The sequence below is a fragment of the Artibeus jamaicensis genome, unplaced genomic scaffold (genome assembly GCF_021234435.1).
Source record: "Artibeus jamaicensis isolate MK-2021 breed Jamaican fruit bat unplaced genomic scaffold, CSHL_Jam_final contig_1832, whole genome shotgun sequence".
Taxonomy (NCBI): domain Eukaryota; kingdom Metazoa; phylum Chordata; class Mammalia; order Chiroptera; family Phyllostomidae; genus Artibeus; species Artibeus jamaicensis.
This window is the reverse complement of record NW_026521362.1, coordinates 3,446,991-3,470,452: the sequence shown is the minus strand read 5'-3', so window position 1 is coordinate 3,470,452 and position 23,462 is coordinate 3,446,991. Positions and strand designations below refer to the sequence as shown.

At 35.4% G+C, this 23,462-nt stretch overlaps 1 protein-coding gene across 3 annotated transcripts in view; it reads left to right on the top strand.

The window, feature by feature from the left end:
- Nucleotides 1-23,462, top strand: part of GALNT13 (polypeptide N-acetylgalactosaminyltransferase 13) — a 514,121-nt gene that overhangs the window by 45,153 nt on the left and 445,506 nt on the right. For all 3 annotated transcript variants that reach the window (XM_037143386.2, XM_037143385.2, XM_053671600.1), the window contains exon 3: nt 21,656-21,901. In XM_037143386.2, coding sequence (XP_036999281.2) covers nt 21,760-21,901 — 142 coding nt within the window. In that variant the 5' untranslated portion in view covers nt 21,656-21,759. The remainder of the gene's footprint in view (nt 1-21,655; nt 21,902-23,462) is intronic.

Sequence of the window (23,462 nt, the reverse complement as noted above, 5' to 3'; positions counted from 1 at the left end):
TTTTTTAACAGATGACACACAGAGGAATTAGCATCTGTAAGATAGGAGCAGAGGAGGTTACTGCTCATTTACCACTGCTCAGTCCTCCTTTCAGATGCTTCTTCCTCCAGAAACCAGTGCTTTCATGCACATGTGTTCTATGAGCTCTAACTCACATGAATATTTTCTTTCTCTTCTATGTCATCAAAAGACTTTCTCTTTTGATTTCTTCCCATTGACAAAAAACATGCCCAAGTATCTTTCGCCTCAAAAACAAAAACACATCTGTGCACAAATCCTTCCTTTATTCTAAGTCCACTTTCAGCTACACAGTAACCTTTATCACTACCCCCAGCAATGTTTCTTAGAATTGTCTATATTCTGTGCCTCACAACTGCATCCTCCATTCACACCTCAACACACTGAGGCTTGCTTTTTCTGCTTGTCTGGAAAATATTCTTTATAAGCTCATTAAAGTTAGTCCTGGGACTACAATAGAATAAACTACTGTGATCTATTAGCACAACTTTGTACCATGGATCATGCCCTCTATTTAAAAATGTTCTTTCCACTGGGAACTACAACAGTGCACTCTCCTGTTCTTCTCTTCCCCCCACACCCCTCATTTGTGGGTTTATCTTTCTTTCAGATTGGTACTCTATAAAATTCTTTGTGGTGCCCTCTTTTTTTTCACACTCACAGTATCACTAAAGAAATTTTACCAGTTCCAGTTGGTTGCTTTAATTAACATTGGCCCTGGCTGGTGGGCTCAGTGGATTGAGCACCGGCCTGAGTACAAAAAGGTTGCCAGTTCCATTCCCAGTCAGGGTCCATGCCTGGGTTGTGGGCCAGGTCCCCAGTAGGGGCCACTTGAGAAGCAACCGCACATTGATGTTTCTCTCCCTCCCTTCCCTTCCCCCAAAATAAATAAATAAATAAAATCTTTAAAAACAAACAAACAAACAAACAAACAAACAAACAAACAACATTGGTTTGCTGACTCCCTTTCTTCACCTCTCCCGAAATTCAGTTCCTATACTCACTTGCCTTCTGGCAGCTCCACCTGTATGTCATACAGAAGCCCCAACATTTTCAAAGTCTACCAGTAAACTTATGAATGCCCCTATTTTTCTATTATAAACTTAATTAAAAAATAAGGTGATGGAATCAATAAAGAACAGAATAAAGATAATAATATCAGTACTCTGATGCTGGTCCTAGAAATCTTAACCTTGAACAGGTCTTTGATTTTTCCAGAATTGGTAGATCATAAGCTTCATGAGGTTAGGTGCCCTAAACATCTAGCATTGGACTGGGAGCATTTAGTTACTTTAAAATTATTTGCTGAAGAAATGAAATAAATAGCTTATATTTGAATGAATCTTGCATGCTTTACCCCTTTTGAGTTGTATTAATGGATTATTTTGCTCCTTAAATATTAATAGCAATTATGGTAGTAGCTAACATGTACCGATAAGTTACCTCTGTGTGCCCCTTGCTTTGATTCTCATTATATGTACTTAATTTTTACCATGACCTTCTAGGTGTAACTCTTACTGCTATTTCATAAACATGGGAACAACTGGAGTTAGCTGGGCAGATTAACCTGTCTATTATCTCTAAATGAAAGAGTGCCAAAAGGTGAGACTTGAATCAAATTCTGTCTGATACTCCTAACCACACTATATATTGCTGAGTTTTTATAAAAAATAATGTTTTCCACCTTTCTGGTTCTTTGATACAATTGTTGTTTTAATGTTTCTTGCTATCATTTAGACAGCTCTGTGTCACAGTACTGGCAAATGACTACAAGCACAGACTTTCTTAGGTATTATCTGCTATCATTGTGGTTTGGGTGGAGATGAAGAAAGAACTTAGATATGTAATCAGGATTTGGGTAACAGAGAAGGAGCTTCTGGAAAATATTAAATGGAAATTATGGAGAATATTGGAATGGGTAAGCAAAATGTTGTTTTCTCTATTGAAGGAGATGAGAATACAGGAAAGTTGGGAAAAGAATGGGAAAAATAATTGTCACATGGAAAACAGCTAACACGTATATCCTACAGAGCCAACTGCAGATTGAAATGAGAAATTTAGGTTAGGTGATTTTTATAATTGAAATGGGGGAGAATATGGAGAAGAAATGAGATTAATAAAAAAGCAATATAAGAAATATGATAAAGGAGACATGGTTTAAATACTATCAAAGAGAAGTATAATTTAATAAAATCAGAGGAGTGGGAATAACCAGGAGTTAAAAATGGCATAAAGAAAAAAATCCCATGCATCAGTAAATAGGTTTCATTGATTGAGATTGCTTCATTTATACATGTCTTTGCCAAAAATGTGAAGCAAAAAGAAAAATAAAACGTTGATTGCTATTCTGCTGGGGTGGAGCTGGATGGATGTGAAAAGCATGAGAATTTTTATACTGATTATGGCTTTTTTGTAGGCAAGTAATTATACAAGCATTTTCTTTCTCAGTTTGAACACTGTTTCATTCCACAGAAATTAATAGATAAGAGATTTTGGAATGGAGCACACCTACTGATTTGTTCTGATGGCAATCAGTGGTTAGAATGTATTTACTATGCTTATCAAAATCAAAAGAAAATGTTAGAACCATTCAACCACATAAATAGTGGAGCTTTTCTTTGGATTAAACAGATGTTACTGATTGTACAGCTTTATACTTTTGCTGTTTTAACTGTAAAACCTTTGTAAAAATATATGAGCTGTTTGCTTTTAGATTTTGCACCTTGACTCAAAAATAAACTAATAAGAAAAACTGGCTATTAATATTTCTGACTGCTATAATGTAAACTGTAAATAATTTATTTCTAGAAAGAAAATTTAACAATTGAAGTAGATTTGAGTAGGGCAAGGGTAGCTTCTTTTCACGCCCTTCCCCCACCATATTCCCTAAAGCTAATTTCCGGTGAATAAACTGAAAGAATTGTTTCCGAAAGTTGATTTAAATGACATTGACTGGCACAAAGTGATAAAGGGACATACATTTTTTGGTGACTCAGAGACATAATATTATTTAATTATTGCATTAAAATGATACTTAAGGTTATTTAAAATAGTAATTATAGATTACACCTTTCAACAAAGACAGTGGGATAGATAGATTAGTCATATACTACATCTTTTATTTTTGTTTTTGTTTTGTCTCCAAATAAAAACACATAGTAGGGTACTTGCTTTTAACAGGTAGGGCTTTTTTTGCTCATGATAACTCAGTTTTTGAATCTAAACATTTTTCTCATGTCAGTAATGATTTGATGTGTCAAATTACAGTACCATGTTTGAGGGGATACCATGCTTTTCTATAGCAATAATCCCTGTAGTTGTCAGTTTATTTTTTTGTTTTTTATTTCTGTATTTTATGTAATCTTTATTGTATTTTTCCATTACCCTTTAGTCCTCTTACACTCTCCTCCTTCCAGCAATCACCACATTGTTGTCCATGTCCGTGAGTCCTTTTTCTTTTTGCTCAATTTCTCCACCTCTTCTGCTCCCTCCACACTAGCTGTCATTCTGCTCTCCATCTATGAGCCTCTCCCCATTTTCCTTGTTAGTTTAGTTTGTTCATGAGATTCCACATATGAGTGAAATCATTGGTATTTGTCTTTCTCTGACTGGCTTATTTCACTTAGCATAATGTTCTCCCTGGCCATCCATACTTGCAAAGTGTTTAGCATGGTATTTTTTGGGGGGTTAATATTTCTGAAAGATTTAATTAAAATCAGTATTAGAACATATACATGAAGACATTCTTCCACATAATTATCTTGGGAAACTATGCAGTATGCTAATAACATTGTCATTGCTCAAAACCTTTCTAGAATCCACCTTTCAGAAATAGGTTATCCATTCACATATTGAAGGACTTCTTGATTCCTTCTAGTTTTTGATGATTCTGAACGATTCTGCATGACACACAGGTGCAATTTTTTTATGTGGGCATACGTTTTTAATTCAAATGAGCTAATATCTAGGAGTACGAATGCAGGGTCATGTTTTAAGACTGTTTATTTTTGTAAGAAACTGCCAACTTTCTTGCACTAGGCTTGTGACATTTTGCAGTCCCACCAGAATGGATGAGAGTTCCTGTGGCTCTGTACCTTCAGTAGCATTTGGTGGTGTCATTATTTTGGATTTTAGCCATTCTAATAAATATGTAGTAGTATTTAATTGTTGCTTTAATTTGAAATTTTTCTAAAGAGATATGATTTGAGGGTATTTTCATCTGCTTCTTTTTCATTTGTATATCTTTTTTTCCTTTTTTTTTTGTTGTTTAAGTACAGTTGTTTCCATTTCCTCCCACCACTGCCCCTGACCCCAGTGACCTCCCCCACCTCTCACCCTTGATCCTACTCACCTCTGGCTTTGTCCATGGGTGCTTTTTACATGTGCCTTGATAACCCTTCCCCCTTTCCTCTCATTATCTTTTCCCACCTCCCCTCTGGTTAGTGTCAGATTGTTCTTACTTTTAATGTCTCTGGTTATACTTTGCTTGATTGTTTGTTCTGTTGATTAGGTTCCACTTATAGGTGAGATCATATGGTATTTGTCTTTCACTTCCTAGCTTACTTCATTTAGCATAATGCTCTCCAGTTCTATCCATACTGTCATGAAGGGTAGGAGCTCCTTCTTTCTTTCTGCTGGGTAGTGTTACATTGTGTAAATGCACCACAGTTTTTTGATCCACTCATTTACTGATGGGCACTTAGGTTGCTTCTATAGCATAGCATTTTAATCTAAATTATATACAAGAGAAAAATATTTGGGGGTTTGAGTAGGTCTGTCTTCAAAATATTAAAGTCTCCTTACATAGATGGAATTTAAAATTTGTGTCATTTCTTTTCTGCAGACTTAGTTGGGTTTGATGAAATATAGACTGCAGCAGTGAGGGTTTAGGAGTCAGTAGTCTTCCCTATTTTTAATAATCACTTTTAAATAGTACTCCTGATGGTTTTAAGAGGGTATTTATTTGGAAGAAAGACCACAAATGCTACCAGAAAAAGACAGTTTGTGAATCTCCAGGTTTGGAAAGTTAGCCACTTTTTAAAAAAGTTTTAATAGAATTAAATAGAGTTAGTTTAACTCTATTACACTTTTTTTAAAAGTTTAAATAGAATTAAATAGAATTTAATAGAATTAAATTCTATTAAAGTGTTTAATAGAAACATTTTTCTTTCCAAAGCCACATAGATTTTGTAATATTGGAGACTACTAAAAAACAGAAATTTGGCCCTGCCTGGTATGGCCCAGTTGTTTGGAGCGTTGACCCACAAACTGAAGAAAGGTCGAGGGTTCGATTCCCAGTAAGGGCACACACATAGGTTGCCAGTTCAGTTTCCAGTTGAGGTACATACAAAAGGCAACCGATCCATGTTTTCTCTCTTTCTCTCTCCTGGCTCCTTTCCCTTCCTCTAAAATCAATAAATATGTCCTTGGGTGAGGATAAAGTACAAACAAATGACAACAATAACAACACCAAAAACTAGTTCACCCCTCTACAAAAAAGGGGAAAAGTAAATCTACAAAAACTAAGAGAAGGAAATTTGGAAACAAAACACTCAAATTAGGCTTTATTTTAATGTGAGTTTCTGCCGTTCTTTGCTCTGTTTTGTGAATAACTTTTGATGGACTTCTGAGCCTGCCACTCTCTCTCTGTTGCATTTCATTATGACTGTGTGTGACCCTGTGTTCACATATGCACGACTGTCATGTGACTCAGTGTTTTATTCTTCATCACTGTTGTTGGTGTTTTACTTATTTCCTTTAAAAGTAAGCATATATTTTTCTCACTCAGATAATATATACTATTTCTGGATAATTTGGAAATTAATAAAAATAGTAAGAGACATGCAAAAAAATTATACATTTCCACCAGTTTTTTTCAGCACTCTTATATGAGTAAGGTAAAAAAATAGTTGTGACCATAGTGAAAGTCAGTGTCTTGATTTTTAAAATTTTTTCTTATTATATCAACATTTCTTATGTTAGCACAAAATTTCATAACTTTTATTTTAGATTTTATTTTATTTCTTTTTAAAAAAATTGTTTATTTAGTTGTTGTTCAAGTACAGTTTTCTGTCTTTTAATCCCATCCTAGGCCTCCCCCCTAGTGCTCCCCACCTCCCTCCCATTTACACCCCCCTTAGTTTTTGTCCACGTCTCCTTTATACTAGTTTCTGTAAATCCTTCATAACTTTCTAATTGCTACATAATATACTGTTAGTTAGCTATGTATCTATTTTGAACTTTTTAATAATGTTGTCATGACATCGCCATGCACAAAATCTTCTTTCTAATGTGGGGATTTCAAAAGACTTTTGCAGTAGAGAAATTACTATTTGAAAGTACAGGATTATTTTTAAGAAGGTACATCCAAAAATTATATTTGTTTTTAATGCACCACATTTCTTTCCAAAAAAACTTTTAGCTAATTGACATTTCTACCCACAAAATAAAAAAGGACCCATTTAATCCCAATTTTGCTAAAGTATAATTTTATCAAAAACAGTGTTTAGTTTTAATTTACAGGTCTTTCATTAGCACCATCCCTAATTAAATTAATTAGTAGTCTTTTTTCCCTGATGAAAGGGAAAATGTTGCTTTTATTTCAGTTGCTTTTTTGTGTGCTTGTACATTTAATGGTAATTTTTGTTCAACTTTGAAATCTTGTGCAGAGGCATGATATCTTTCCCTTCCTTGTGTATTTTTGGCAAATTTTCTTTCTTTATAATATTTCTCTTTTCTATTATTAGATTCTATACTCCATTATATTAGATTGCTTTATGTTGATTAACAAGTTATATTCTGTAGCAATTTTATTTGACAAGGTGCTTTGCTAATAAGAATATGAATTATAATTCTTTGGGGATATAATAATTTTACTTAGCTATTTAATTAAGTGGGGACTAATTATTCAATATTCTGATTTTAATTCTTTATTTACATCTTCCTTCTAATTGCCTGTCTTTTAAGGCACTTAATTTATAATTAATAACTTCACTAGAAAGGTTGAAGGAAAAAAAACCCCTGAAACTGCAAATCAGAGTAATAAGTAGTAGCTTTAATAAGGTGTTTATATTATTTTACTTAAAATATTTTAGATAGACAAATTTGAATATTTCACTTGTTAGTGTTTTTAAACTAATTTAAATTAAGTTATATGTTTCTCACAGGTATGAAATGTGGTAAAAAGATCTACTATATTAAAATATTCGAGCTGGCAAATGAAACTTGATTTACATTTGTGCAATTTTGTGATGAAATTTCAGAAAGAAGCTCTAACTAATTTTATTTCTAGCTTTTTCTGTGGCCAGATCCCTCTGCATCCTCTCCCTTATGCTGCCGGGACCCCTTTGCGCCCTAGAGTTCTGGACTTTTGCTGGACTCTCCTTAACTTACTTTTTGTCTGCTCCTACTTTCCTGCTGGAGCAGAGTGACACTGATATAATTTTATAAGACATTTTAATATTATTCTTAATTACTTTCTACAAATAAACTCTTATATTTTCTAAAGACAACCTAGACAAGAAATAGCCACATAACTCAACACGTTTCAAAGAAGGAACACTTGTAATTCATGCCTTGAATCTTTTGTCATGAAGAATTCAAAAGCCTTAAGGCCAGTTAGGAAGCTGAGGTTAAGATTTTCTAATGGTTAGACGTCTCAGTGGAAACATTTGTTTTCTTTTTAACCATGTGATTTATAGCAGAAGATGGCCAGCTTGCTGGTCCGTGTCTATTGGGAAATGTCTGAATGCTGTCCTGTTGTCTGAAATCTCAGGGTTTTATATGCAGGTGGATATTTTGGATTTCTATTTTCCCCTCTTGGTAACTAATAATGGACAAGCTTAAGCCAGGTATGCCATGTTATTAGATGAATACGGAGCAGTCATTAAATAGCAAAAACACACGAATGATGAACAATTTTTAGGTTGCTTATAGACAAATTTTATCATGTTTTTGAAGGACATATATTGCTTTTTTACAAGCTTTCTTTATGAAGACTTAATTTCACTGTTTTAGTGATAATTTTCTTGTAAAATATCATTAACATATATTTCAGGCTTTGACATTCATAGCATCATCCTAGAATAGATGCTCCCATTATCCGAGCATGACTGAAGAGGCCAGAGTGTAACAGAGGCCTTGCCAAATGGCATCTGCCTTAGAAACATCTTCTGTGAGGCTTCACTCTTCTTTCCATCTTTCTGTGTCCGATAATCCTTTGTTGCTCTTTTCTCTCAACATTAATAATTACACAGAAAAGCTATATGTTATGAGTTCTGCATCTCAAAATCACTCCTGATGTTTACTTACCTCCTTTCTTATCCCCACTCCAGTGCTTAATCTACCCTTGCTACTGGATCCTAAGGCAGAAGGCAGTGGTTATGCCTGTCTCTGTGTTTTGTCTTTGGTGCCTCACACAGGGGTGCCACCTGTATAGACACTCCATTGCATCTGCTGGGTAGATGAAAGGAATATTTTAGTTTTTATAAATTAAGGCAGTGGTTTTTATCCCCAAAACAATACATGTTTTTATTAAAAATTTAAACCTACAGAAGACTATAAATCAATTCTACTCCTCAGAGATTATCAAGTTTAGGTAGCAAAAGAGCAGGCAGGTTGTCAGCTGCAGACTCTGGTTCACTGAGGACTGCGGTGTGATTGTTTTGCCAGGCTCTGGTGTTAGGTCTAGATGACGCAAAGAACAAGAATTGAGCCCACCCTTTTCTTACACCTGGTAGGACACAATCTATTTCCTCTCCGGATGTCAGGATTGTTTCTCTCCATAGACATGAATTTGGTGTGTCTCAGCTCAATAAATATAACTGAACCTCTTTTTTCTGTCACCTTTCTGTGACCTGCACCTTCCCTGTGGAAGGATTAGATGTGGATGGAACAAGGGCATTTTTACTAAATTTAAAGGTAGCTCCTCTGTTGGCCCACGTGGACAACGGTAGGGCATTCAGTTAGCAGTGTATACAACCGAGAGTTTATTATCATCATGGTCTAGGACCATGAGAATCCAGGCACTTGAATCAGAATCAAGCTTGAGTGCTCTAGGCTCCCTTTGGCTGGACCGCCACTGGAGGTGCACCAACCAGGCTGGCTTGTACTTCCTGCTGGGAGAAGGAAAAATGTGCTAGGTGTAGGAACAGATGGGGCAGCATCTCAGGTTTAAAACATTGTTTTATATAATTCCCTACCCATTTCATACTGATAATTATTCAATAGATGGCCAGGAGAAGATGAACTATTTGTGGGGAAGGCCAAATTCAGTGAACCAACCACCTTGCTTGGGTGGTAGACCAGGAGGTGATTGGAAGTCTGGTCAGATATCTTCTGCCGTCAGTTTTTACAAAGGTCATTCCAATGTTCAATGAAATCTTTGAATGATATGTAGTATGGAAAATCTGTCTGAAACCTTGGCCATCATTTCATTTTTGGGTGGCATTTGTAACCAAAACCACAACATTGTCAGACTCTAGACGGTCTGGAAATCAGGAAACATGATCCAGTTTACTTCATGGGCCTCGGCAGTGTGGCCAGGAGTGGCCGATTTGACTAGAATGACGATTGTCAGCTTTTTTCATCTCATCGGACACATGCGCTAATTACTAAAATTCTGTGGCACACCAAAAAATAGGTATAATTTTGAATCAGTCACACCTGATGGCTATTGTTATGTTGGCTGTTGTCATTTTTTGACAATCTGAAAGAAAAAAGGTCAATGCATGTTTCAGAATTTTGTATGGCACACCCGTTGAAGATTGCTGGGCTAGAACAGCAACACTGCAAGTTGAGACCATGGAGGATGGCAACTTGGGTGCCTTCTCACATAGAGCCCCCCTCACACAGAGCTGTAGGTGGGACCTCCTCCACCATTCACCCTTAACTTCTGAACCATATTCATACTGGTACCTATGACCTTATGTCTGCTCCAGTGAAAGGATACCTCAACCTTATCCTTAATGATCTTTCATTTTAAAGCAGCAGTGGTCGGGTTTGAGAGGACCAGAGGTATCAGTGGGTGTAGAAGAAGAAAAGCAGCTCCGTGCCAGTGAACCAGGTTGGCATTTACTCAGTTTGGAGTGGCCTTTCACGCACGGCCCAACAAATGATTCTTCAGTGTTTTCAGTGTCCATTATTATGAATACCCATGCTTGTTTAGTTTCCCTGCGTTTCTAGAAGACCCTTTATTTCTCAGTCTGTTTTGCATTTTTTTCATTAAACAAATGTTTATCAAGCACCTATGTTGTGCCATAACATGTTTTTGGTATTTGAAGGATAGCATGGAGAACAACAGACATAATTCCCCAGGGGAAGTAGACAAAAAACAAATGAACGTATCTCAGTAAGTTGTACTCTGGGTAAATTACATAATTGTATGGCATAGATGATGGTAAGGCATTGTTTTAGATGAATTGGTCTGGAAAAGAACTCTCTGGGGTGGGTCAAGGGCGAAGGGTGGTGCCATTGTACTGCTCAGGGCAACAGTGTCCCAGAGGGAATGTGAAGCATGAAGAATCTGGAGCACGTTGTGGGAAGGAAATAGAATTAGAAGATAAAGTTTGAAGGATAGTCAAGGTCCAGGTTTGAGTGGGTGTTATAGGCCAAGATAGGGATGTGGAATTTATTTTAAATGTGATAGAAAGCCATTGGTGATTAATGAGCAGAAGAGAGAAGAAATCTGATGAAATTTTAACATGATCTACCTGCCTTCTGGAGAGTAGTTCATTATGGGAATGCATTTAAGACTATAATAAATACCATGATTGAGTAATCCTACAACTAGGTATATATTCAAGAGAAATAATTACATATATTCATATAAAAACTTGTCCACGGATGTCCATAGCTACACTATTTATGGTTTCCAAAAAAGTGGAAACAGCCTGCATGTGGATCAACTGATAAGTGGATAAGTAAAATGTGCATAAATGCACAATGGAATATTATTGGCAAGAAAAGGAAGTTAAATATTGGCATATGCCAACATGGGTAAGTCTTGAAAACTTTATGGGAAATGAAGAAGATAGTCTCGCAGGACCATATATTGTATGATTCCCTGTATATGAAATTTCAGAATATGGGAAAACCTACAGAGACAAATAAAATCAGTGGTCACCTGGGGCTAGAGGCATTGGGAGGTCATAGCAAGGGGAGCTGTTTTCTTTTGAGGTGATGAAAGTGATCTAAAATTGATTGTAGTGATGGATGCACAACTCTGTGACTATACTACAAGCCGTTGATTCTACAATTTAAGCACATGAATTGTATAGTACACAAATTTCATTTAAATATAGCAGATTTTTAAAAAGGAGTTAAGGCGGAATGGCAAGGTGCTGCTGATGGCTTGATCTGGAGTGGTAGCAGTGAATTGGTAGGAAGTGGGTAGGAATGTAGAGCCAACAGACTCAGCTGCAAGATCAAACAAGGGACGCGAAAGAAAAGAGCTGCCAGGAAAGGGTGCAAGGCTCTATGGCCAACCTTTCTCAAATACTGCTTCGGCGTTATGCAAGAAATGCATGAAAACTGACTGTTGGATTTGGCCGTGACTGTATCAAATTAGGTTTCCAGATAATGGCAGGGCAGAAGCTTTTTGTATTTAAGAGAGAATTAGAGGATAATGATGTGGGATGTATACACAGTAGTTATACATAATTCTTTACCAAAGTTTCCATTGAAGGTGAGCAGAGAACTGGAGGGATAGCTAAAGAGAAATATGGGGTCAAATCAGTTTATTTTAAGATGATTATTCATATAGCATCCTTATATCAATAGCCATGACTTATTAGAAAAGAAAAATGGATGCAGAAGAGATAAGTATATCAGTGAAATTCATGAATCTGTGAGAGCACGGATGCTGCATTCCTAAAAGGACAATTCATCTGTTTAACACTTGGGTTGTATATTTAGGGGTGACAGTAATAGAAGCAATCAATTTGATACATTCAGCATAGCCATATGCAAAATTCTCTTCTGATTGTTTATATTTTCTCTGCTAAATGGAGAAGATGAACAAATGGATCCTAGAGCAAATTAAGCTTGAAACATTGGCAGAGACAAAAATGGCAAAACTGGTCCTGGCTGGAGTGTCTCAGAGGATTGAGTGCTGGCCTGTGGACTGAAAGGTCACTGGATTCCTGGTGAGGGAACCTGCTTGGGTTGTGGGCCAGGTCTCCAGGTGGGGTGTGTGTGACGTGTTTCTCTCACACATCATTGTTTCTCTCTTTCTTCTGCCCTATCCTCTCTCTAAAAATAAATAAAATAAAATAAAATGGCAAAACTGAAGCTGCTGTATTTCGGGTACATCATGAATCATGAGGAGTCAAGTTCTTATGAAAAAGACAGCAATCCTGGGAAAAATAGAAGGCACCAGAAAAAGAGGAAGAGCAAATGAGATGGATTGACTCTGTCAGGGGGTTAAATGGTAATGGAATATATAATTCAAAAATTAGAAAATAAAAGAAGCCATAGATGTGAGTCTACAGGAGCTGAGCAAGGCTTTTAAGATCAGGATGCTGTGCACATCACTCACTCAAAGGGTCGCTGGGAGTGGGAGCTGCCTCAGTGGCACATCACCCACAAATGCAGAAGTGCTGAGGTGAACTGAGAGGACAAGTCATGAAGATGGCAAATGAGATGCAATAGTTTTCTTTTGAAGGCTGATTTGACTTGGCTGTATTGCAGATTGCTCTGAAGCTCTGGAAGTCCACTTGTAGTGTGAGTTGTAGATTTCAAATAAGTCAGAATTCTTGAATTCTCAAATTAAAGTCAGAATGGGGGTTTCTTTCCAGCCATGTTCATCTGTTTGCATGTAGGAATAGAATAAAGGAAAGTTGAATTAAACCAGTGTATTCATTTGCTAGTGCTGCCCTGACAATGTATTATCGATTGGATGGCTCGAACAACAGAAACTTACTTTTGCAGAGATTTTAGAAGCCTAAAAGCAATGTGTCTGCAGAATTGGTTTCATTGTGAGGACCCTCTCTCCCTGCAATGTGTAGATGGCTGCTTCTCTGTCTTTACACAGTTTTTCCTCTCTGTGTCTTTCCTCTAATTACCTCTTTTTATGAGGGAGGAAACCAGTCCTGTTGGATTGAGGCCTATCCATATGACTTCAGTTTACCTTAATTGCCTCTTTAAAGGCCTTTCTTTAAATACCGGGGCTTAGGACTTTATGTATTTTTTTTAGAGGAGGACACAATTCATACCATAACTGCTAGTACTGGAGTTTTAAAACGTAACCTATTGGAGTGAGAGAGGGCATGTGTAAGAGATGTGAAATTCTGTTCTCAAGTAGCTTGCTATTTAAGAGGGGCATACAAACAAATATAAAGAGCAATTGACTTTTTAGTGTATTGGGTAGATAATAGGTACAAAGAAAAAAAGCGAGTTAAGGAAATACAGAATGTGTTGTTATATAAATCAAGCTGTCTATGATTTGACATTTGAGCAGGGTAGAAGTTATAGTTGAAGGAAGGAAGAGCAGGGAGCCATGACCCTTCAGTGAACCCAGAAAACAGCATATGTACATTCTCTGAGGCAAGATGGTGGTTGGTCTCCATAAAGAACTGCCAGGGGACCTGAGCCACTGCCATGGATAACAATGGTAGATGAGATCAGAAAGGTACTGAGTAAAAGAAGCCCTCTTATTTGATGCAGTTGTGCCTGTAACTTCTTTAGGTAATCAAAAGTTGATGAAGTCAGGGAATCATGTGATAGGCACATAAATATTTTGTTTTTACCTTGAAAAATGTGGTATCATTTATATAGAATTAAATTGCACAGATCTTAAGTGTACAGTTTGGTGAGTTTTGACGTTTGTATCCTGTGTAACTACGTCAGAAACTATATCTATCAAATATAGTTTTGATTATTAAATATAAAATGTATTTTACTGCTCAAAATATTAATATTATATATATTTTCAATTTAATATTAAACACATGTGGTTTGTCTGGAAAAAGTTCAGCCATTGTTGATGTAACAAGAATGGTTTGCACAACATCGATGTAACCTGGCAGCCAAGGAGAGTGGACTGGGATGCACATGTGTGAACAATGACGACTTCACTGTACCAGTGAGTGCAGTTAAGGCTGTTGAATGAGCATGTGTACTGTGTGGCTATCACAGTCAAAATGACTGAGTGTGTAGAGCAAGGAATCTGGATCAGATTTTGCATTAAGCTTGAACATTCCTTCATTGAAACTATTTGGATGATTCAGAAGGCCGCAGCTATGGGCAACTGGTGACTGGCACCTTCATCATGACAGCATGTCTGTTCATGCATCATGTCTCATGCAGTGTTTTGGTGAAACATCAACTCACCCAGGAGACTCAGTCAACCTACACCCCAGATTTAGCACCCTGTGACTTCCGCCTTTTCCCAAAACTAAAATCACCTTTGAAAGGGAAGAGAATTCAGACCATCAGTGAGATCCAGGAAAGTACAATGTGATAGCTCATGGTGACTGGGAGAACTGTGTGAGTTTCCAAGGTACCTTCTCTGAAAGTGATGGAGACATCATTGTCCTATGTATGATGTTCCTTATATCTTGTATCTTCTTCAATAAATGGCTTCATTTTTCTTATTACATGGCTGGATACCTTCTGGACAGAGCTTGTGCTTATAAGTTTCAAATATGTTTGTGGTGTTCATCATTTTTCTGACCCCTGAATACACATGTGTTGAACATACACTGTTTCTAGATTCTAGAAAAATTGATGAGGAGAATTCTCATTCTTTTTTTCTTGTTCAGTTGATGATGTTCCTTATGATAACAATATTACTATTACTTGGTGCTATATAGGTGCTATGTAGTGAGCCCATTCTATGTGTCAGACATTGTTATAGGACCTTTAGATGTATCAATTACTCAATACTCATAGTGGTCATAGGAGGTAGCTACTATTTTTCATATTTTGTGAATAGGAGAAGGGAGGCATGGATCATTAAACTGGAATTAAGCTATAGAACTAGTACTATTGGAACCCAGATTCAAATCATGGTATTGAAACTTGGAAATATTTATTTCTGGACCTTAGGTTAGGTTGCTTTCTACTAGTTAAATGTTATGTGATGAATATTTAAATTTTCCTTAGTTTACATGCAAGTGAGGATACATATATTTTATATACATATGTACACATATATACATACATATATATATATCTTCTATTCCACCATTTTTTCATGTAAGACTTTTATTTTGCATTATCTTTTTCTGCTTCTATGTCTCTTATTGTATCTTTCTGTGTGGTGTGGTTTCAAGTGTGGTTCCTTTGGTTTAGGCTAAGGGTATATTTTTCTGGTTCACCTTTATTTGAGATTTTCCTTCATAAAAGGATCAGTTTTCCTATTAATATAACCCATTGATAATTCAGGGTATTTATTCAGCGCATACTCCCTAGATTTACCCATCCATAAGCAAACTGCAAAGTTGTCCAGTCACCAGTTCACAGAAGCTCCTGCATAGCGATTTAAAATATTTAAAGTGCGTTGGTGCCTGGGACTCCTGGGGCACCACCAGCGTCTTGCACTAGCTTCCAGGATCCTTTGGCAGTTGCAGCACAGCCTCACAAAATAGACTGAATACATTTGCACCTATTATGCAATTTTCTGCAAAAGAAAACAGATGACTACAGATAAAAATAAGTTTAACAGCAACATAACTAGACTCCTTGGGTAAGGGATGACTTCCCAATTAAAAGCAGAAACAAAAGTTGTTCTTTTTTATTTTAATAATGTAGTTACCAAACTTATAAATTTTATCCAGTTTTTATTTTTTGATATTTGAAATCCATTTTGATAAAGATAGGAAAAATGGTGTCTATTTTCAGACAAAAATCTTGTAATATCTCAGACTATCTGGCTGATACTATTCTTTTATGGGCAGGAAGAAAAGCAAAGGCAGTCTGACTAGCAGAACTCTACCTGATAGTTTTCTAACTCCTGAAGTTTTTCTACCTAGAAAAATATTTTAAAGAGGGACATGACTGTGCTAAGAAGATTTTGAAACAATTATAAAAGGAATTGTATTTTTAGCTAGAAGAGCCAGTAGTTTATGCAGTTGGTCATGCTCCACATGGTTTGGCAAGCCAGGGATACTGCAATACTTGGACTTGGTTTGAGAGACAGAACAGTGTTTGCAAATAAATGGGGGCTTACTGGAATAAAAACATAATACAGATGCTGACTCTTTTAAATAAACCTGGGTCCCCAACTGTGCTCATGGTGGTGAGTGTTACTGTGTATACTGTGCCATCCTTCTGCTAAATTTGTTCTCATATGGAGAGTATTCCAGCACCACAGACGAGATTACTGTTTTACAAGTGCCAGTAGATAAGACCCTTGTGAATGATAATATTTACTACATTTTCAATGTACAGATAGAATTAAAAGCTTAAGACATATAAGAAAAGACTATTTCATAAATACACAAAAAATTTAGACAGCAACTTATTTCTATTCCATAAAATACTAAAGTGAGACTCCTCTTGGTGGTACTGTTTTGATGTACAGATCTAGCAGGCTGTGACATTAGAATAATTTGAGTAATTATTGAAGTGGTAATAAGATGTGATTTTCACATTTCATTATAGCTAAAGTTAAATTAACTTCTCAAATAACTTCAACTGTTAGGCTCTTAGAAAATGACTTATCTTAGACATTTTAATATTTAATATTAAGTGATTCCATTCAGATTTTTCTATTAGAATAATATTCTTCATACTTTCTCTTTAAAATGTCATCATTCTTTATTCTGCTTAAGTCACAATATTTTGTGAAATGGATAGGATAGAAAATATGTTATAATTAAACAAAATAAAGAACAGAGAGGCAACATGCCTATGTAAAGTCATCTTTTCACTTTTTACTGTTTGGTTCTGCCTTTAATACAAACAGGGATTTAATTATTATAAAAATAGATTTTCATATTTTGAGAGAAGCCAAGTTTCAAATAACAGATTATTGAACTCATAAAAGAAAGTTTTAAAATATTTTGGCATGATTTCATCAACAAATAAATTTCAAGGAACAAGATAAAAAGAAAAAGTGTGAACTTACATGTTAAAAGAGTCTTAAGAGACCTCTCAACCAACCATGATATATTTAATACCAACCTGATTTACACAAACCAAAGATTAGAAAATAAATTGAGACAACTGGAGATATTTAAAAACCAGGTGGATCTTCAGCAACATTAAGAAATTACTGTTTGATTGATTTGACTCTGGGTGATGGGCAGACAATGCAATACACAGATCATGTTTTATAGAAATGTACACTTGAAACCTATATGATTTTATTAGCTGATACTATCCCAAAAATTTTAATAGAAAATAAAAAGTATTAAGATAAAGTAGAATGAAATTTAAAAAAGAAATTTCTAATTGATTTTTTTTTAGGTGTGGTATGGTATTTTGATTTATTCTCATCTGTATCATTTAGAGTTTTACAAAAATATTAACAGATTATATGATGTAATATCCACTATTTTCTTTAAAATGATCCTGGGTGTGGATAGGGAATGAATAGTTAGTATGGAGTAAAACAAGACTGGTCATGTGTTGATAGGTTATGAAGCTAGGTGAATGGTATGTAAGTGTTTTTAATATTATTCTCTTTATTTTTGCATATGTTTAAAATTTTCCATAATGAAAAGGTTTGTTTTTTAAGGCATGTTGGTAAAACTATAGGATAAATGCTGAAAATACTCTGTTTCTGTCCTTACAAGAAAAAAGTGGCACAAAATAAAATGCTGTCATACTTTGTTTCTTAGATGCTTTAATTGATGAGTTCTATTTAAATATTTTTACTATATATTACTGAATTCCCAGTTGGCTAAGTCAACATATTAAATCCAGGATCTTGCCAGGATTTTAAAACTTTACTGATTTTATTGATTATATTTTCTTCATTAATATAGTATTTAACTTGACAAGTTATAAAACTCTAACACCATAATAAAAAATGGTAGTTTTCTTGCATATATAAATTTCTTCTGAGTACCTACCTTATTGCTTATGTTGAATGTAAACTTCTAATAACTGAAAGTCGTACTGTCAAATGTTGATTTTATAAAAAATACTGCTTTTGACTGGTTCAAGCAAAACACTTCCCAAAGTGCAGCAGCAGCAACATAATCTGTTATATCTGCAATGAGGAAAAATTGGCAAGCATGATAAAAGTTACTTAAGGGAGAACTCCACAAGGAGATGAAGCACAAAAGGACACGCCGCATACGGTGGAATGGAGGGCAAATTCCGGAGGACCTCACGGAGAAATAGCAGCAGCTTGTAGGAGTTGAGTCAGAAACCTCAGGAGGAAACAATATGCTATTCATTTCTTCAAGTTCACTGTTAATTCCAACATTGATCGAACTAATTATTTTGATAATTTCTTCCCATTCAGAAGTGAAGGAAGTTTTTTTCAAATTTCCCTTTAGAACTGTGTTAAGCAGTTTCAGATTCACTCCAGTTAATTCTTGATGTTTTCTCAGTTGAAGGATAGGCAATGAAGTCAGAATGTGATTTAGCCACATTTTTAAATAAATGCATGTCAGTCAGGGCCTTTGGCCATGATCTTATTCTCTCCAGGCTACATGCTATCTCTACAAATTCCATTATGTTCAAAACTCCCTGGTCCCCATTCTGGGATGCATTCCCAGTTGTTCTACCAAACAATGGTATGGTGTTTGACTTGGTTGCATTTTTTTGGTAAAAAATTTTCTCCTAAAACTTTGGGTTTGATTTTCTTTACCAAGTGTTCTACATTATTTTCTGTTGAAAACATCTTGAGTGGCAGAAGACTATTTGCCAAAATGACTTCCTCTTGTCCTTCTTCATGTTCATCTCTTTCCCCATAGGGATGAAGTAGATTTCAGGGGATTCACAGGCTGGAGAGGATCTATGGAGAAGGAGAGCAAATCGCCCAGGATCATATTCTTTTGGGGGATCACTGTCTTCCTTTTGAGAGAGGTCATCTCATGACCAGTTCTCTCATTCTTGACCTCTGGTTCCCACAGAAGAGGGGGGTTGGTTGGCTAACAAGAGGACTGGAAGGAAAGCTTGTATACCCTGTAGATGTGTTGATTTAGAAATATTCTTGGTTGTGATCAATTCAGAAAATCGAGAGGAGACACAATAGATATTTATTATTTAGCCTGGGGTCAAATAACTTTTACACTATTTCTGAGTGCAGTGTGTTGGGGGATGGAGGTGAGCAGTCAGGTGTCGGACCTGTGGAACTGATTCCGGGAGCAGTAGTAGCTACCTCAGAGGCATCAATTCTCAGGGAAAGAGCTCTTGTAACTTTTAAGGAGTGAAGTTTCTTAGTAACTGCTGTGTTTGTGAGATCATATAGAAAGTTCTTGTTTTCTGAAGGAAACATTTCCAGAAAAGCAGCTGGTACAATTTCCATAGTGTAATTCCTCTTCTTTGGATAGGACTCAGTTCTCTATGTTGAAAGTTCAAAATGATTCTCACTGGGCTAAAATCAAGTGTTGGCAGGGCTAGTTCCTTCAGGAGGTCCTAGCGAAAATCCTGTTTGTCGGCCATCTCCATCCCCATTCCTTGGTTTACGGCCACATTACTTCAACCTCTGCTTCCGTCATCGCGTATCTTTCTCTTTGAAGTCATCTTTTCACTTTATGACATAGCCAGAAATGGTGTTTATGACTTTATTACTGTTCCTCATAATAAAAGATTTTATATAACATATAGAACCTTTAATATAGGATCTTTTATCTAAGGTATTCCTTATAATCTGGGAATGGGCTTTTGGTAACCATCAGTCTTACATACACTTTTCCATGAAACTTTTTTTTCCTACAATAAATTGAAGGGACCTATTCCATCAAAAAATGAAAGAAAATTTGATAGCTTGAATTGTTCCACATTAATTTTCAGCAAAGTATACACAAAGTAAGAGGAAATTATATATGTGTGTGTGTGTGTGTATATATATGGAATTTTTTTCTCTTGTAATTCAAGGTTTAGAGGCTGCGTTCCAGTGGTGAGCTATAATTTTTATAGAACAATGAAGTCAAAATGAAATAAGTAATTTGAATGCCTCTTTCTCAAGAAAAATAACAAGCTGACAAACCCTAAATATCATGTATTTCTTAAATTTGCACAGTTGGCTTGTTTCTTTTTTTAAAAAATATTCTGAATAATTATAAATTTTATGTAAATATTGAAAGTAGACCCTTTGGTATAATAATTTTTTAAACTGTCACTTTGTGTTAATTTTGAATTTGTTACCAGTCTGGACAGGTTGTAATAGGCAACAGCATTTGTGTTGCTTTATTATACGAAACAGCTGTCATTAATTTAAAGAGCTGTGCCTCAGCAAATTGCACTCTGATGTTTTAATTTTGAGACAAATGTGTATAAAATATTCTGAATGTTTTTGTGTTTAACATTTCTTCTCCCTGAATATCTGTGAAAACTATGTTACTTATTCACATCAATACATTTATACTGCAGTTAATACTTTTTAAATGTAGCAAATGACATGAGAATATATTGGATTTTATATATATACATAGGTATACTGTAGACATATAGTACACAAAAAAGGTGGTATATATACAGTGTACATATACGTATATACATATACAGTATAGAGTATACGCACACATACATGTACATATATACAGTATACATACTGTATGCATATATACATACATGTACACACATATATGTATATGTATGCACACACCGTATAGATGGAATTAACCAGGACCTTATTGTCCTACCTAGTGTAAATAGAACAAATATGTATATGGTATTAATCCTACACTGTTTTCAAATATCACTCAGTAATTGTGCACATTTTTTCTTATTCCATTTAGAGTTCTTACACTGATTATTCTAAGTCACTCTACAGTAATAGAGTGACTGATTTCTCCTATAATATTTTTGAATATATGCTATTTATTCTAAAATAAACATCTGCTGTAGATAAATTTTCTGTGCAGACCAGATGGGGTTCTAAGGCTTAATAACTGATGACTTTATTTCATGTGACTGCCCTTTTTGAGAATTTAAGAATGTTTTTCTTCTATATGTTAATAACGTTGTCTCCTGCAAGATGGTTTGTTTACAAGTGTTATCTTACCTACTCCTCATAGAAAATCTTTAGGTTTTGCATTGTTATTCTCATTTTACAAAGGGAAAAAAAACTTAGGTTCCCACAACTATGAAGTAAATAAACCCAAGACCATCTGTGCATAAAGGTCAACTGTTAGCCATTATGATATATTGTGCCCCAGGCTAATTTCTGTTTCAACCTCATTCACTCCTTGAAAGAGCTGAAGCAGGATAAATTCCAAAGTGCATCACTGGACAACCTGGTGCTCTACAGAAAGTTAGGATGGGAATTTAAGGAAGAAACAGTACAACATGAACAAATCAAATAGTTGCTAAGGGCCCAGCATATCTGGGATTAAGTGTTCAAATTTTAGCCACCTGGCTTATGTACAACTTTTATTTGTTTGGACTTATAATTCTGAATTTGAAGGCCAAGGGCTGATATATATGGAAATATTAAGGAAGTCATATTTCATATATCTCCTTCATGACCAAACTATATGGTAATAAAATTTTCTTTTCTCCTTTTTTTTTAATACAGTGGGATGTATTTTGCTTTCAACGTGGAGTTCACCCCTGTGGCTTGGATTTATCACAGTAGCATCTGTCTTCAGTCTATTTTTTAACTAGAAAGCAAGGGAAGACATGAGGAGGTTTGTTTACTGCAAGGTGGTTCTGGCCACTTCGCTGATGTGGGTTCTGGTTGATGTCTTCTTACTCCTGTACTTCAGTGAATGTAACAAATGTGATGACAAGAAGGAGAGATCCCTGCTACCTGCTCTCAGGGGTAAGTGCTTCTGAAGCAAATGTTACCTTTATAGAGACAAGAGAGTGGTGGTGACTCATGACAAAATGTGGAATGTCAGAATGGGGGTTGTCTAAGCATAGTGAGTTAGAAGAACATTTTGGCAGAACTATTGATGTGCATTTGACTATGGTAAGGCTACTCTACTTTTCTTGGCCTCAGTATCTTGTTAGAAGAAATGAGAAGAGTAAACTAACCTCTAGGATATGTTCCAATTCTAACAATTTCTATGTTCTATGACTGTATGGGAAAACTAATTCAGTGAAAATTCAAATTGTACAGAATTTTAACTACAGGCTTCCAGAAGGAAAATCGCTTAGAGACCAAGCATAGAGCAGAAAGAAAGAGACCGAATAAAGTGAGATGGTGGGAATTGTAGCAAAATGCAATGCACATGGCACTCCTAAAGACTTCCAAATATCATCAAACAAATAAACACTTTTTAAACAAAACACATATTGGTGACCATATTCAACTGGCGGGCCATCAGGTGGTTGCCCTGTGTATTAAGGGCAAAAGATAATTTCAAATATATCATAAGGTCACTGCAGCTCAATATTTACCTCTTTTGGGACCAGCTTCAATGACTAGCAAAGAGTGAATTTGAAAGAATCATGGTGATATATATATATGGTTTGTTATGTGAAGTCACAGATATTCATTTCCTGCAATTATTTCAGATAATTTTCTCTGTGATTTTCGCTGACTTCTAGATCTACAAAGATATTTTTGAGCTATTCCTAGTAAATGAGTGCTTCTAAAGTATTTAAAGGTGCTTCAAATTATTTTTATTCTCATGGAATTAAGCATTTTTTCCCTTTGAAATCTAGCTTACATTAATTCTCTGCTTAGAAAAAGCTTTCTTCATAAATATGGCAAAAAGTAAACTTTGAGCCTTGTTTGAAATGTTTGTACCTTTAGGAAGAGTGAGTATATATTCTGAACTTGAGATTTGCATTCATTTAATAAACATAATATCTTTTTAGTATTATAAATATTTTTGAAATTATTTATTAATCAGAATATGCTAATAAACAGTATCCCACTGATACTATCTAATTTTATAAGGTTTAGAAAAAAGGAAAGAGCATTTCCAAAAATTAACTCTTGTTAAAAAGTTATTTAGGATGTCATGAGTTTGCTTTAGATTGCAAAAATGCTCTTGCCCCACTGGAGAAATTCTGGTTATCTTTCTTTTAAAAAAATGAATATAAGTTTCTCATTGTAATTTTTGACCACTTCCAGGTTGAGAAAAAGTACTTTGGTAGTGACTAGACCTAGGCCCATTTAAGTAGTGTGTGTGCATCTTTTGTACCTTTATACTAGAACTATTCAAAGAAGAGACCATTGTGAGTCTATCAGTTTATGATTAAGAACATGGAGATTGATTTGCTGGTCTGTGGTTAAAATCCCAGAATAAATCAGCCTTCTCTGCTTCTTTGTTAGAATCGGTTGAGCTACTGCTTGACTGAAAGTAGAAATGTATTTTTGATGGATTACATCAGTTTGGAATGGTCACTTTATCATTTGTTGAATGGAGACA